A 16,680-nucleotide genomic window follows, 5' to 3' on the forward strand; every position below is an offset into this window, starting at 1 on the left:
TAAAAAAAAAAAAAAAAAAAAGATGAAAAGAAAATGAATACAAAACGCCGGTCGAAGGCTCGTAGCGGTTGAATTGAATTATCAATCAAACCGACGGTTCAACGTACAAGTAAACCTCGCTTTCACTTCCCTCTCTCTCGCCTTCAGAGTCTCACTCTCGGTGTTTCAGATCACCAAACGAACTCTCTCTCCGCCTGTACATTCATATATACACAATTACATATGGATTGCTTAGGGTTTATCGATCGCATGTGTGAGCATTGGCGCTGAAAGCGACGGTGAATTGGCGTTTAATCTTTCAAAAAATTGCCAAGATTCCACGCATTAATTTCATCGCTCTCTGAAAAGGAATGCATTGAATTCAGTTCTCTTTATCCGATTCTTTCCCAATTGACAATCGCTATTGATTCCAGTTCCCGTTAGCTCTCTCTATCTTTCACACACGCGTCGTCTTTCCATTGAGGTTTTCAAGATTAAGCACACATTTCTGTGTTTTATATCCTACTTCAATTTATTCCATTTTCATTATTTGTATGCCTACTTTCATGTGTGTCGGTGCTTTAATATACGGTATCTCAAGATTATGTGGTATTTGAATCATAGGAATATATAGCATTAAAGATCGCACATTAATTAGGTAGTAACACAGTAGAAGATGAATCCATATATCTACAGGCGTTTAAAAAACTTTCTGTTTCCTGCCCTTTGATTCAATAAAATTGGGTTGAATTCATATGCCTGCTTAATCTGTCTTATCTCCCATGTCTGAGTGAAAACTGCTTTTTCCTTTTATTTTCAATGGTTGTGTAGATTATAGTGTTTCCTTTAAAAAAGTTCTTGGTTTGCTTTGCAGCTAAGAGTTATATTGGACAGTTGCTAATACTGGTGTCACTGGATGCAAAGAGAATAAAGGAGCAATGAGTTTTGATTTGTTGGATATTATACCTCGGGATGTCAAATTCATATGTATGCGTTCAATCCAGTCTTTTGTTTTATATATATATTTTTCCCCTTTTTGACAAACTTATGCAAACAACGTCATTTATTTGGACACTGGCAGTTCAAGAGATTAGACAATCTGTTCTAGCAATGTTAGAACTGATGAGGTTGAAGGTTTTTCATATGAATATTAGTTTATTTTCTTTTTTAAAAGTAGTGATTGTGTTGAGTTGCTAATGGATATTCAGTACACAAACACATATGAGATAGTTTACATTTTCTGAATAATCTAAGTAACCTCCTACTTCTTGACTTCTTCATTAATTGTTTTTGAGTTTTGCTATGAATATGACATGGAATTAGTGTACTTCAATTGGCTCCTACCTTCTGTAGTTGAATCAAGGAAGCAAAGTACAAGCACTATTCGTCTAGCCAATAAGTCTGACAAGGATGTTGCTTTTAAGGTAAATGGTGTTTTTTCTTCAACCAAGGATTAATATTAGAACTTAGAATTTGATGTATTCAGTTATAGCATCTTTATTGAATTTTGGACAGGTCAAGACTACAAATCCGAAGAAATATTCTGTCCGACCAAATGCGGGGGTCCTTAGTCCTAAGTCATCTTGTGATTTTACGAGTAATTTCTCTGCAACTTCTGCTTAGTATCTTTTTCTTGTAATCGATACAAAATGCTAACTGGCTTTTTCACATAGAAATATTGAAGTTATTGTGCGAGTACCATGACACTATATCAATTACAGTTTTAAGTATAGAAGTACCTTTAAAATGATATGAAACATTAGCTGAGATATTTTCAACAGGAAATATACCATGCAATTAATTTAGTTCAGAAAATGAGGATGCTGCTATGATCATGAGTTCAATAAGACTGGCATTTAAACAACATAGAAAGATGAAATTTATGAGAGGTGATTCTGATTCAAGTATATTGTGTTTGCTGTGTCTACTAGTATTCTTTGATGTCTAAAATGCTCCCACTACTTCTGTGACTGTTCTCTTTATTTGCATAATAGTATAATACATAGAAACACAGGATATGGTAAGGGTAAACTGTGCATATGATACATATTGCATACTGTTGGACCCTGCAGATGAGAAGACTAACTTGACATTAGTTTGTATACATCCACATGCTGCTTCAATCCTCAATTACGTAATATTATTATTGTTGTTGTTATAATTGTAATGATGATGATGATGGCGATAATATCATAAATTATCATCATAGTCTCTTAAAGTAAATTAGTAAAAGCATCCTAATGGTTGCTTGATCAGATATCCAGTGATCATGTGCTGGCATTTCACATTTGCTCTTAAAATGCTGTGAAGTGGTTTACATGTTTAGATAAGTAATTTAAATAAGCTTAAGGCAGAAAGATAAAAGTTAATAGTGTTTATGCTAAAAGTTAGTCCTTTTCTCATAGGACTCGCTTGATTAGCCTTTCTACAGTAATATTTAAAAAAATAAAATAAATTACCCATTGTTTGTATAATTCTTCACTTTCTTGTGATTATTATAATTGAGCTGTAGTGTTTCTGAAAGTTGCATGTAGAGGTAATTAGTCAAATGACTTGTGAGCTTGAAATTGTTGATAAAGGAAGATGGAATTGTAGTTACCTATAATGTCATTTCTAAACTGTTTACTGTTAACTATGTTCTGATTCTTCATTCTCTTCTATCTCTGCTGAGTTCCTGGTCTTGGCAATTACAAATTTTTTTTTGTTGGGTTGTTAACTCAATTCTTATTTTTAGTCTAGCCATCAAAAAAGGAGACTTAATAATTACCAAAACTTCAATACCTCTATTCCTTTCTATAACATTTTGATCTGGTTATCAAATTTAAACTAGAGTTTAGTATAATTGCTTTTTGTTTTTATTTTTTTTTCTTTTGATGAGTAGTCTTGAGCTTAATATTTCTTCTTCCAGTACTGAGGAAAATGATCTAGCACCAGTTCAGAAATATGTGGAGTGCTATGGTGAGGAAAGAAACTTTAGTAGAAAAACTTAGAATGTTCTGTTTATGTGTAGGTTTATACAAGTTTGAAGATTAACTCAGTGTTAAGTGTGTTAATAGTTAACACTTGTCCTGGAAAGAAGTTCATTTATGATTACCAAACTAAATTGAATGCAAATTGTTCATTAATGTTAAGAGTATTAATGATTATGACTTATCCTAAAAAGAATGTATTGCTTAAAAGTTTATGATCTGCCCAAGAGATATACTCTGTAAAGGGGAAAAAATGTTAATATTTGCCAACTCTTATGCTTAACACACTGCTCCAATGCCCTCACTGAGGTTATAGTACCATCTCTGTTTACCCTATATATAGTCAGATGTCAATTCACAATCATTCAGAAAGTAATGAGTAATTTATGTTTGTACTTTAGTCTTTCATTAATGGATTTCACAAATATGTATATGCATATGAAGTAACTATGCAAGCACAACGGGAGCCACCTCCTGATATGATATGCAAGGACAAGTTCTTAGTTCAAGGCGCAACTGTCCCTGAGGGGACTACAGAAGAGGATATTACCTCAGAGATGGTAAGTGGCCATTATTATTATTATTATTATTGATGATGTTGTTGTTATATTGTATTTGTCAATGTCCTGATGCTTTATATGTTGATGTATTTTTATTTTTCAATTCTTGCATCTTTAGTTTGCTAAAGATGATGGCAAATATGTGCAAGAGAACAAACTGAGGGTGATCCTTGTCAATCCATCCGACTCACCAGTACTGTCACCAATGAATGGAGTGCACAGTCATCAAGCAAGAAATGTGTTTGCTGATGATGTCTTTGGCAGTGCAAAATTCAGTGCACTTTCAGAAGTAAGTAATTCTTCTAGGTCCAGAAAATACTGATATCAAATGTTTGTGTCAATATTTTATATTTGTTTCTTTAGAGGGCAATTATGAATCCTTCTTTAGTTATGCTGCTCGAAGCCTCTCAGTATTCTTCTAGACCATTGCTTTCCTTTCTGTTACTTCCAGCTGGCTAAGAATATGGGGTTAAAACAGGAAAATGGCAAGGAGTTGGTGGATACAAAGCTTTTAGAGAGTAAATCCAGGAAGGATATCGAAGAGCTGGAATCTTTCAAGGAGGTGATGAAGTCAAAACTTAATGAACTTGAACTACAATTAAGTGCGGTGAGAACTCTTCTATCAGCTGCATTTTTTGTGCTTCTTTTCTCCCCAATTTAACAGGTTCTTATAGATTCCTGCTAAAGATATTTAAAATATATAAAGGTGGATGCTTTTGACATTGATTTAAAGCTTCTTAACTTCTTATTCTTTTCTTTTAAAAAAAAAAAATTCCCTTAGCACTTTTTTTTTTTCTTAAAATACACTTTCTAAACAATGCTGTTGGTAGTATTATGGATGTCCCATATTTTATTTCCCAGCTTGAATGTTTGCAAGGTCATTAATTAATTACTGGTGGACTCTTTTTGCCAGATAATATAGTTCAAGACCTTGTTTTCCTCACTTTTGGTCAAGAACATTGGCTAATGGCGATTTAGTTTTATAACTATAAGATTTGAGTTTTCTATGCCAGTGCGGATGTCAGTGGGATTGTTTCAGTGGAATTTTGTTATCTTTAAAGGCTTGGATTGTATTTAGAAAACTTTGAACCTTCTGTCACTTGTGGTATATCAGTCACAGTGATGTCAATGGGTTGGGGATCCCTGACCTACATGTAAACCTATCAGCCACACCCACCTTACCCCTTTGCAAACCTGCTACCTTCCCGCCACCCACCTCAATGGGCATCATTTTTCCTTTTACTCTAATGAATAAATATATTAATCAAATTAAATAAGTCAATGCATATCAAAGTTATCTTCAACATTTAAAAACTCAATTGAATCTCCATAAAATATGAAATAAACTTCACTACTGCACTATCTTACTCTTTACTTTCATCCCTAATTTTCCTTTTTAAATCTTGAGTGTGCTCAAATCTCCAGCTTTGTCAGTAAAGACGTAAAGTAATAACATTTCAAATCTTCACACTTAAGTATAAATATAAATATTAAATTAATTATATAATTTAACTGATAAGTGATAAATGGAAGTATAAATATTAAAAGAAATATACGATGGGTTGAGTGAAGAGTGAAAATATATCAATTTTAGAGTACTAAAGGTCATCTGCACATCCAATTTAATTGTATGTTTGTATGGCAGATTCACTTTTTTAGTATGGAATTCATAGCTTCATACTACAAGGCCTTATTTGGCTTAGAACTCCTGCCTAATTTAACAATGATGTGGAAATAATTCATCATGTTACTGTTGTATGATTTTTTAAAATTTATAAATGCATATTTCCGTGTAGGCTGAAGCAACCATTGCTAGGCTGACAGAGGAGAGAAAAGAGATTGCTCGGGAGAGAGAGAGTTTACAACGAGAATTGGTAATTCTATAAATCCATATCTCTGCCATAGTTGATTTTAGTTCATGGCATCAATCTAGTTGGGAATTATTACATTATTGAGAATGAACTGTGAAATGATCTTTGGGTCACCAAAGCCGTATCAAATATTTTTTCTTTGTTTCATATGCCACTTGCAGTCATGTTTTTCTATATCCTGCCTGAATACGTGATATGCTATTAGGGACCCTGAAATTTTGTTTTAATGGTCATAACTGGAGTGAGTCTCACATTTACTTTTAATATAGAATCCTAACATCATGTTGCAATTTTATATACGCATTAAAGTATTAAACTATTCATCACTTCCACTCACCTGCCTGAGAAGAATTTAGTATTGGTAAGAAACATTTTACATTTTGTTTCTCTCCCATTTCAATTCCTTACTCCAGTGGGACACAAAAACAACTTTCCTAATTGATTGTAGTTTGGCATTGTATTCTTGCCTCCCATTTTATGTAGAGTAATTAGCTAAAGTTGTCACATGGGCATGCTTGGTAGATACTTTGCTTGAAATGAACAATCACCGACTCACTGCAAGTGTTCTTGTAACCCATTCGGGCCATCTAACTTTTCATTCATCCCTAACCACTTGGTGGTGTTTTTGGCAGGCCATAATGACAAGTAAGAAGGTTGTCAAAAAAGTGCACGTTGGATTTCCTTTGATGTATGTGGTGATGGTTGCAGTCTTTAGTTTGACAATTGGATGCCTTTTACGTCGTTTATAGAAGCAGCTAATGCAATGCCTATATTAGAGCGAACTTTTCATCACTATGTAGCTAGGTATCTTCCAGTTCAGTTCCACATAAAGTCCTGTCTACATGAGGTGACATTATATCTTTTTCCTGTATTTCCAAGTGAGTGACTCTTTATAACATTTACCGTTGTAAATACACTTTTGTCTATAATAAGCATTGTATAGCAAATGTCCCCTTCAGTTGGGTAATATTGAGGCTTTACAGATACAATGGCATGGCATGGCATGGCATGGCTTTTACCTGTGTTTTGATTGCGTGGTGGATGGATTGGAAGCCGAGTCACTCGTTGGTTTTGGTGGCAAAATGGAAATTGGAGCAAAATAGAGAATAGTGATGATAAATTTGTCTGATGATGTCAGCGTGGGTTTTGAAGAGAATATTTAGGGGTTGATGATGATTGATTGTATGAACTACTCCGTAGAACATTAGGTTATTTTGGTAATGAAAATTCTTCATTTACACAATAATATGATTTTTAATGTTGTGATTTATATTCAAATTAAAAAGTAAAAACAACGGAATTCAGTTTAATAATTACTTACATAACTTGGATTCTTGGATAAATACGGTAGTGATGAGTGTGTGAGGGGCAGTTGTTATATCGTGGACCATGATCTAAAAACGGCATCATTTCTTAAAGTAAAGAAACAGCTGTCGTCACATATTAACGGAGCTCTGAAAAATTATTGCCATAATTGGATGCCTTAAATTGACATATAACAAAGGAAAAATATCCTTAGAAATATCGTAACTCATATTTCTATGAGTTACGATGTTACATCCATTGATATTTACGATTTTTTTAATGTGTTCGAAATATGAGTTACAATATGTGTAAAGATTTTTCTTTGTTATATGAGTTATAATATGTGTAAAGATTTTTCTTTGTTATATGTCAATTAAAAAAATAGGACCAAATGTAGCAATGCCATAATAGTCGATGACTAAAAGTAAAAGTTGTTCAAAGTCAGTGATGCAATATGACAAAATTAAAAGAATATAACTAAATGTGGCAATGCCACAATAGTGGAGGACTAAAAGTGGAATTTACTTTTTTGAATAATATACTCTAACATATTCGTAGTATATGTTTAACAATTATGCCAACTTTGATGGGATGATATTCGAACCCTAAGACCTTACTTAAAGAAATTAATGGGTAAGTTAAAAGTTAACGAAATATTAACGGTATTTAACGGATAATCATATAATTAAGGATAAATTAGAAAATCTCAAAGGAAAAATTTTGACCGTCATTTTTAATGCATTATAGACCTAACTTTCTTTGCCTCTTATTATTACTACTAGCACTTTCGCCCGTGCGTTGCACGGAATGGATTTGCTATAATATTTTAAGAATATTTAGATCGATATACAATTATATAAATTATAACATCAAATATTATATAGCGCAATTGATAAAATTTGTTGGACCGATTATGTTTTCTGATGTTTTCCTTACTTGAATTAGAGCAAATAATTGTCCAATTACCCGTGCGATGCACATATAAATTTTTTTATTATATATTTAGATAATAAAAATAAAGATAAAATTATAAAAAAAATTATATTGAACATGTACATTTACTTGATTATAAGATTAGTGCAAAAGTATTACTCAATTAGGAAAATAGGAAATAATCGCATCCTAAATATTGTATGACTGTTTTGGAGGGGAAGCTTAAAGTGAGGATTTAGTTATAGGAAATAATCGCATCCTAAATATTGTATGACTGTTACAACCTTATTATGATAGAATTGTAGTATGATAGGAATTGTAACGTAGAATTGTGATGCAATAGGAATTGTAATGTAGAATTGTACAGTGAATAGGAAAATAGGAAATAATTGCATCCTAAATATTGTATGACTGTTTTGGGCGGGAAGCTTAGAGTGGGGATTTAGTTTTTATATATAGTAGTCTTATTGCGATATAATTGTAGTATGATAGAAATTGTAATGTAGAATTATACAACGAATAGGAAAATAGGAAATAATCTCATTCTAAATATTGTAGGACTGTTTTGGGCGGGATCCTTAAAGTGAGGATTTTGTTTTTATATATAGTATAGAAATATAGATAATTATAGATTATTATTATAGTAGATAGTAAATAGAAGTAGATAGTAGATATATAGTTATATTTAATTATTTATTATATTTAAAATTCTTACTTTGAACAATTATTAATCATAATTATCTAAATTATCAAAACTATACATTTTAATAATATAATATAAATTCTACAACCATAAATTTTATATTTTTTAAAATAATTATATACAATTATTTTATATTTTAAAAAAATACAATTATTTTAATATAACTATGATTTTAATATTGAATATTTCATTTTACGCATAAAAAAGACTGATTATGAAATATAAAAGATGAAATACAAATATTTAAAAGTAATGCAACGACATCTAAGACAAGGGAGATAATCACGTAAATTTCACTTAGTTGACAGTGATATTACATCACTAAAAATTACTGTATTAGATAACTTGAATTTTTATATATAAAAAAAAAGTTATATAAAAGATTAGCATACTATATTACTCGAGTGAGTGGGGTATTGGCGTAACGTAACGTTGTTGCGTGCGTGCGTGCACAAGTCTTACACGGATCGTCATTGCATAGGATGTAGGAATTGTTGTAATTCCATTTCCAATATCAATCCAGGGAGCCATTGCTGCTGCATTTTGAGAATTGAATCTCCAATCAACGACCACGTTTTGATCAGGTGATCTTTAACTTTTTAGTATGTACTTTTTTGTTTATGCAATCGTAAAATCTTCGAATTTGTCGTTTTTCATTTCGTTCGTCTTTTCAAGGATTTCGTTTGAGTTATCATACAGCGATTGATTCGAAAGTCGAGGCATTGGTTGTGTGAATGTGTGTTGATTATTGGAAAACCAAATCACAGAAGAAGAGCTTCAATCTGAGCATCTCATAGCAATGGATCGGATGAGGCATAGGTATGCGCCGCTGAAGAGCAATCAAAACACCTCGAATTATGAGGCGCCATCTTCTCCGGGGACTTCATCTCCTTTTCTTCATCACACACGTTCAGGCTCAGCTTCAAATGCAAGAAAACCGCAGAACACGAAAGCCGCTGCTCAGAGGCTTGCGCAGGTTATGTCGAATCAAACGGCTGATGATGATGATGAGGAGGAGGATGATCTTTTGTTTGACTCTGCTTCTGCCAATCTTTCGGCTGGCATTGGACTTGCAGGAGGAAGATCAACTAGAAATCGCTCTCCAATGGTAATAACCCTCTGATTGCTAATGCTCTTTGCTTATTTGTATCTTTTACTCATAGACATGCATAAGCACATGCACACATTCATTTAACAGAATCATATGTAGTTCAGATATACTAATTGCTTTGGTACACTTAAAGACATCATTTAAGTATTAGAATGGCATGTAAAGGTTTCTGTTGTTTCTCTTAGACAGTTCGTGCATCCATGGAACAATCTGCATCTGCCGTACGTTCAGCACCGAGGCGACCCTCTCCAACTAGTTCTTCATTAGAACAACCTTCATCTGCTCGCTCAACTTCTGCTACACGGGCATCTCAGCAGAGTTCAGTAGACCAACCTCGTTCATCTTCTGCTACTCGAGCATCCCAGCTGAGCTCAGTAGACCAACCTCGTTCATCTTCTGCTACTCGAGCATCCCAGCTGAGTTCAGTAGACCAACCTCGTTCATCTTCTGCTACTCGATCATCCCAGTTGAGTTCAGTAGAGCATCATTCACCTGCTCGTTCAACTTCAACAATTCGGTCATCCCAGTTGAGTTCTTCAGTAGAGCAACCTTCACCTGCTCGTTCAACTTCAACAATTCGGTCATCTCAGTTGAGTTCTTCAGTAGAGCAACCTCCATCAGTTTATTCTTCTCAGGCTGCCCGCTCATTACAATCCACAAACTCTGTAGAACCGGTGCAGCCTCTATCTGCTCGGTCATCTCATCTTAACACAGTTGAACAACCTCGTTCTACATCAACTAGCCGTCCTAATTTAGGAGTCAAGGCAGTTCCTTTAGTACCTTCATCTGTATCTATATCACTCAGGACAGGTGTTTCACAAACTCCTGAGCTTCAATCTGACAGCCGGAAGGATAAAAGGTAACATGTACCGTAATTGTGCATGTCCATTTGGTTCATGTCTTTTCCATAATTTGATCTGAAGCATTAATGCTGATGAACTTTCAAGGTTCCATACCTTAAAGTGATCTTGAACCTATTTTAGCCAATGGTTTGGATGGATAGCCTAAAAGGTGAAGTTGTTCAATTATGAGTAGATTTTTTTTATTTTTTTTTATTTTTTCATTTTATATTAAACGTTACTTTCAAGTAGACATTTTTTAAGCATTATCCAAATATTCTAGATTTCAGGGAAAAGAATTTCATAAAAAATAGAATTTTTTTATTGGAGAACATGTTTGATAAAATCAAACCGACAATACTGTATTCATATGTAGGTTCATTTTACCATAACTTGTCTACGAATCATATATGAACTCTGCTATTTATTCTATAAATGATTATAAAGAAAAGAATTTTATTTATTACTCTGTATCTTTATTTCATTAGTATTGAGTTTATATCCAATCCTATTATCCCTTATGTTGAAGTACTCTTACAAGCTAATACGACATTCTAATATTTGGGTTTCTGGATGCTCATGTGTGTCAAGCTCACAATTGCAAAGTTTTGGTATTGATGCTTTATTTAATTGATTAATTATCAGGTTATCACTAGACTTGGGAACTTTTAAGCATAAAGAACCTGTTGCTCGAACAGCTTCTTCTGCTCTACAAGATGAGGTATGACCATTATAGTCAATTTCCATTGGTTTCCACAACCTGCTACTATTTATGCAGCATTATTATTATTATTATTATTATTATTATTATTATTATTATTATTATTAACTTTTTTGGTCCTTAATTAATGTGTGCTTATTTATTTCAATTTGGGGCTTCGTTTATAAGCATTCTAGAATATTGTAGAAAGTAAGAAAGGTACTTTCCTTCTCAGCTAGCTGTTACATCTCTCAAGTGACAGATGGATTATATGTTAGTCCTTTTCTTTTATCAGCATGCAATCTGCTAGCCAGTTTTTCTTATATAACAAATGACTAAATGAGTACAATGCGTTATCCACTTATGAACTTTCGTAACCAGTAATTTACGCCTGCTTTGCATTATGCATGTCATGTTTTTGAGTAAAATTACTACATATAAGTAATAGTATATATGATATCTGCAGCTTGATTTGCTTCATGAGGAAAATGAAAGTTTACTTGAAAAGGTAATTGCAATTTGCTTCTCGCTTCATATGAAACTTCTGTACCTGGTTTAGGCATAAGAAAAATTTTCTAGCATTTGAGTGTATAACATGCACTGGCATCACTTTATGGCATATACCTTTCAGCTTCGACTTGCAGAAGAGCGTTTTGAGGAAGCTGAAGCCAGGTCTAGGCAACTTGAGAAGCAGGTAACTCTGCAAGCAATTATCTGTCTTATTTTAGTGCTCATCTTTCTATTTTATCTTGCATATATCCACTTATCATAATAAAAGTATAGTAAACGGTTAGGTCTTTTTGAAGTTTGATATTTCATTGTTCTTTTGTTGTGTTTGAGTTACCTGCTTTGTTCTTCCTTCTCTATAATGGATGCTTAGATTGCTTATTAATAATTATGTGGTTCCTTTTCAAGGTTGCAAACCTTGGGGAGGGTGTTTCACTAGATGCTCGTCTCTTAAGCAGGTAAGGTATACAAACTCAGCAATTTTACATTCTGAACTACAGTGCTTTATTATCTAATCATTTCCGATTCTTTCTACACTTTCCCATCCTTTTATTTTTTCAATTGCACAGGAAGGAGGCTGCTCTACAGCAAAGGGAGGTGCGTAGGATGTTAAATTCTGTTTCGCAGGCTCTGCATTTGGTCAACTGTGTTGATCTGAATGTTGCCTTTGTATATATATATATATATTTTCATATTTTATGCTCAAGTCACAGTGTTACTAATGCACTTTAGATGTTATGTATGCAATCCTAATATCCTATGTCACAATGTTACATTAGTCACCCTGTAATGTTTTGTTATTTATTACTTAATAAATGTCTAAAATCCCTTATTATGAAAATTGAAGAACTTGAATCTTAGTCTCCTAAATGCATTAATTTAGGTGACATAAATTGGTGAATCAATTTTTCAAGATGCTTTAAAATAGTGTTTTTAACTTTTACACTCTAGTACTACTACTACTACTATTGATTTGTGTGTGTGTGTGGGTGGAGTTGGGACAGGGGACGGATGGGTGATAAGGACTTCAGGAGTATATGATATATTGTATCAAGCTCAATACAGTACACATAAAATTGTGTTCCCACTTAAATTATATTCCATTTGTCAAGTTCACAATTTGTTACTTGGCATTGCTACAAAGAAAGTGCTATGTCTAGTGAGCACAGTTGTGTTTTACTCTCTTCTGTTATTAAACTTGAAGCCTTCTCCTCCTTAACTGGTCAATCCTGATGGAATGTTGTAAATCATTTTCATTTGTTTTAGAATATAGTAGAAATGCATTTCAACCTTGTATATGAACATGAGTCATCTGGCAGGCTGCGCTAAAAGTTGCAACACAATCTTTTGGTGGAGGTGGAAAATGTGAAGAGGTTGACGCCCTTCGAGCAGAGGCTGAGGTATTCAGAACCTCCATATTGTATGTTTGTTCTTTTCATGGTACTGATTATTCTGTTCTGAATGTTAACTTGTCTGTGCAATACATACTATTTTTTTTTTATCACAATTTCATATTATGATTCAGAATGCAAAGGATGAAGCAGCATCTGTTTTTGAGAAACTCAATCAAGCTGAGTGTAGTGTCAAATCTTTGCGAAACATGATGAAAAGAATGATACTCACCCAGGAGGAAATGGTGCATATTCCTTATGACTTTCCCGAGAAACTTACTCTTTTGCATACTCATTTGATTCACAGTTTTCACACTTTAGGAAGAGATTGTTCTCAAGAGGTGCTGGCTTGCTCGATACTGGGGCTTATGTGTCGATCATGGTAATTGACTGCAATAGTCATATTAATTGAATTTTCACCTGATCTTTTGTAGTTATGTTAAATACATACCGGGAAATTGCACTGTAATCAAAAGAAAATTTTATTTTTCTCTTCCTGCATATAAGATGCAACATATTGCAGGTATTCAGTCTGATATAGCTGCAGCAAAGTATGAATACTGGTCATCCTTTGCCCCTCTTCCACTTGAAATTGTGTTGGAAGCAGGACAGAATGCAAAAGATGAAAAATCATTAGGTAATAATGCTTGTTCCACCCATTCGCTGCTGAACAGGGACTTGAGAAGTTATGCTGGTCTTCATTTTCATTTGAAACTGTAGTTTATGATGATACGGATGAAAGGGAAAAACTCCGGCTGGATGTTGAACTTTCATCAGAAGGATGTGTTGAGAGCATGTTGTTAGTAGATAGAGGTCTTCGAGAATTGGCGTCCCTCAAGGTTTTCTTAAGTCTTTCTTTATACGGAATCTTTATTTTAAATTCATTTTCATAGTTTGCTTGCTGATTATCCTTTTCATATGAACCATGGTATGCATGGTGTGGACATTTCATAGTTATTAATCCTTCAATTCATGGCCAATTTAGCAAGATGTTGAATAAACAAAGATGTATACAAAGTTATTCATGATAACCAATTGTAAAAGAATGATGTTTACAAATAAATATTTTCTGCCTCTGGTTCTTCGTTGCATTTCACCTATCTTCAGTATGGACCTGTGTTATGAAATGCCATATTGTTATTGCTATTTATTCCAAATAAATAAGAAAACTGAACTTCTAATGTAGTCTAATTTTTTTCCCTTCAAAAGATTGAGGAAGCAATAACTCTTTCTATGGCCCAAAAACGAAGGCCAAGTGCCCTAAAGTCTAGTGCAACAGGTAAGCTTTGATTCCTACTGTAAGAATCATCATTTCTTATATGCATGCAATATACCTAAGAAAGTATTTTGCTCCAGTCCTTCCTTTTAAGAAAATTAAATAAGTTAAAGTTTTAAGCATTTCCTAAATTAAAGAAACACATCATTTTCTACTAGCTGAAAAATATTTCTTGAAGGAAGTATTTAATGGTCATGCCTAGTCTCCCTGTGTGTCTCAAGGATTTAATTAAAAAGGACAGTTTTCTTCTGACATTTTACTTTTAGAGGAAATTGTCCAAATTTTAAATCCAGAAGTTTGGTTTGTTGCTCGTTTGACTTGGTCTTGCTGCAGATGACTTGAAGCTGCCAAATGAAGCTCAGGAATTTGCAGAGACATTTCGTAAGTCATCTTCTTTGTTATGAAGGCTATATAGATAAGTGTTTTGGACTCACACTATCAACTTATGACCACAAGTGGCAGTGATTAAGCAGAAGCAATTTTGTAAGATTGATAGCTTACTTGCATGGCAACCCAATGGCAGTAAATATTGGCCAATGAGTTTATTAGAATATCAAGGATCATTCTCTGATGATCTGAATAGATATTTAATATATTCTCTTACCTTGGGGGCTTTACTCCAAAAAAATCATCTTGCATTTTCTTATGCACTTCCATAATAGACAGCCAACTTACACAGCAAAAATTCTCACCTTTAACCATTTCTTCAAAAACCAAATTGATTTGTACCCATCAGTGACCTCTTTTAATGTATACATTTAAGAGTGTTTTTCTAATATTTTATATGATTTCTCATAGAACAAATTCATAAAATGCATAACTTTGCCAGGCTTCTTGATACGCATGTGATTCATGGAAAATTTATAGTCTAATGATGTTTACTTGTAATCTAAGAGCATTTGTTTACTACATACAGAGTTAAGCGAAGAGGAGTCGGAGGATGTACACTTTAAACAGGTACAGTGAAAATTCAGTTGTAGCATTGCTCTCACCATCTAAATTCAGTCATACCTTTTCTGGGTGGTTTTAAATATATCCAATTAAGCATTAGATCCCTTCAAACTACATTACATTTCTTTGGCTGACTCCACATATGTTACTTGGCCTACTATTGTAGGCTTGGCTGTTGTACTTTTGGAGAAGGGCAAAGAACCATGGATTGGAAGAAGATATTACAGAAGAGCGATTGAACTTCTGGATCAACCAAGGTGATCAGCCACTCGACTCACAGGATTCAGTTAACGGTAAAACCCTGAACATATATGAACCAAGCATTCCATCTGCAAATTGCATACAAGTCTGCAGTACATATGCTTTACGTAAAATGGTTACCCAGAAATGCATTGCATCTTTGCACATTACTTTACAGCTGAACATGAGATGTGATAAATATCTTATTATGGGATATAGTGTGTGCATAGCTCGTAAATTCAATTCAGTATTCTCCTTTCTAGCTAGTTCGCATGAGTTGGTTGACAATGTAGGGAAATGTTTGTGTTGCTCTCATCTTGCAGTGGAGCGCGGTCTTTTGGAGCTCAGGAAACTGGGGATCGAAGTGCAGTTATGGCAAGCGTCTCGCAAAGTAATAGATCCTGAGACTACCAGCAAAATGTTGAAGGATAATGACTTTTGAGACTAGGTTGAACTTCCCCTTTCCCCTTTCGTTTCTGCAACTTATGTGTAATCTTTAGCACATTCATTCATGTGCTGGGTGGTTTATTTATTGAGTCATATAACAGTCCTTTCGTAGCTAGATACATACTGCAACACTTAAGTTCTCCCTTTCTTTCAGAAATAAATATAATAGGGCAATTTTGTTTTTAAATTTTGTGTTTGAAAGAAGTGTTGCACTATTTATTTGCCCAATTTGAATAATTAGTTCAACTGTAGCCATTGTTTATATTTATTTGTAAATTGATGACTATGACTTAAATTAGTCACTTATAGTTTAATACTCTGTACAATATTTAATGCAAGTATCAGGCAATATCAATTGTTATACCATGGATCAGGAGACATGTGTCTGTAGTTAAATATTATGTTTAAGTTAATAAATTATGTGTTTATTACAATTAACATATTATGTGTATTATGTCATTTTGGACCAAGGTTCACAATGTAAGGTGAATCTTAGTCCATGGTATAATTTGTCGGTATATACAAGACGCCTTTAATGATTAATCCATACTTCTCATTGCCTCCAAAAACAACATTTGGTTCATTGACGGCTTGTATGTTGACCAAATTTGACTTCTCTTCGATCATGTACCTTGAACACCCACTATCAATGTACCATATCCCCTTAGAGTTCTGAAATAAAAAATTAATTTGATTAGCTACGTATGCTTTCTTGGGTCCTTCCAATATAGTTAATTTCGACATCCATCTCAACCTTTATCTCATTAATCCAAAACTATATGAGATATAGACATTAAAAGTATTGTAATTGTAAGAGATATTTTGAAATTGTTAGGACTTTTTAGGTGCATAGATTCTTCTAAATTTGGACGTTCCACTTTGTTACACACCCAGAAAA

At 33.6% G+C, this 16,680-nt stretch overlaps 2 protein-coding genes across 8 annotated transcripts; both read left to right on the forward strand.

Moving 5' to 3' along the window:
* Positions 1–100: 100 nt before the first annotated feature.
* Positions 101–6,622, forward strand: LOC116005575 (vesicle-associated protein 2-2-like). 2 transcript variants are annotated; one of them, XR_004094994.1, is made up of 10 exons: positions 101–463; positions 854–966; positions 1,333–1,403; positions 1,495–1,576; positions 3,393–3,508; positions 3,627–3,797; positions 3,987–4,115; positions 5,305–5,382; positions 6,012–6,257; positions 6,363–6,622. XR_004094994.1 is itself a non-coding variant. In XM_031245803.1 (9 exons), exons 2-9 carry the CDS (start codon positions 918–920, stop codon positions 6,126–6,128), a joined length of 813 nt encoding a protein of 270 aa, XP_031101663.1. In that variant the 5' UTR covers positions 101–463; positions 854–917; the 3' UTR covers positions 6,129–6,622. The 2 variants fall into 2 exon arrangements, 1 of the variants encoding a protein (XP_031101663.1); XM_031245803.1 differs by having other exon boundaries at positions 6,012–6,622.
* A 2,175-nt stretch (positions 6,623–8,797) lies between these two features.
* LOC116005985 (coiled-coil domain-containing protein SCD2) lies at positions 8,798–16,131 on the forward strand. Of its 6 annotated transcripts, none has more exons than XM_031246222.1 (18): positions 8,798–8,904; positions 9,020–9,428; positions 9,617–10,290; positions 10,916–10,991; positions 11,437–11,478; positions 11,602–11,664; positions 11,886–11,935; positions 12,047–12,074; positions 12,797–12,877; positions 13,003–13,113; positions 13,176–13,250; positions 13,376–13,505; positions 13,589–13,707; positions 14,078–14,147; positions 14,478–14,525; positions 15,061–15,101; positions 15,262–15,388; positions 15,659–16,096. In XM_031246222.1, exons 2-18 carry the CDS (start codon positions 9,120–9,122, stop codon positions 15,775–15,777), a joined length of 2,163 nt encoding a protein of 720 aa, XP_031102082.1. In that variant the 5' UTR covers positions 8,798–8,904; positions 9,020–9,119; the 3' UTR covers positions 15,778–16,096. The 6 variants fall into 6 exon arrangements, with proteins under 6 accessions (XP_031102082.1, XP_031102085.1, XP_031102084.1 ...); XM_031246223.1 differs by having other exon boundaries at positions 8,817–8,904; positions 9,088–9,428; positions 15,659–16,131; XM_031246221.1 differs by having other exon boundaries at positions 8,825–8,904; positions 8,996–9,428.
* The last annotated feature ends 549 nt before the right edge of the window (positions 16,132–16,680 follow it).

Source organism: Ipomoea triloba, chromosome 15 (assembly GCF_003576645.1).
Source record: "Ipomoea triloba cultivar NCNSP0323 chromosome 15, ASM357664v1".
NCBI classification, from domain to species: Eukaryota; Viridiplantae; Streptophyta; class Magnoliopsida; order Solanales; family Convolvulaceae; genus Ipomoea; species Ipomoea triloba.

What these genes read in the sequence shown, in the direction of transcription:
- LOC116005985 (XM_031246222.1), top strand. Translation starts at nt 9,120, where the DNA reads ATGGATCGGATGAGGCATAGGTATGCGCCGCTGAAGAGCAATCAAAAC. An exon ending in AGGATGTACACTTTAAACAG is followed by an intron (nt 15,102 to 15,261) that starts GTACAGTGAAAA and finishes CTACTATTGTAG; the next exon opens with GCTTGGCTGTTGTACTTTTG. An exon ending in CTCACAGGATTCAGTTAACG is followed by an intron (nt 15,389 to 15,658) that starts GTAAAACCCTGA and finishes CTCATCTTGCAG; the next exon opens with TGGAGCGCGGTCTTTTGGAG.
- LOC116005575 (XM_031245803.1), top strand. Translation starts at nt 918, where the DNA reads ATGAGTTTTGATTTGTTGGATATTATACCTCGGGATGTCAAATTCATA. An exon ending in AGGATATTACCTCAGAGATG is followed by an intron (nt 3,509 to 3,626) that starts GTAAGTGGCCAT and finishes TTGCATCTTTAG; the next exon opens with TTTGCTAAAGATGATGGCAA. An exon ending in TTGAACTACAATTAAGTGCG is followed by an intron (nt 4,116 to 5,304) that starts GTGAGAACTCTT and finishes ATTTCCGTGTAG; the next exon opens with GCTGAAGCAACCATTGCTAG.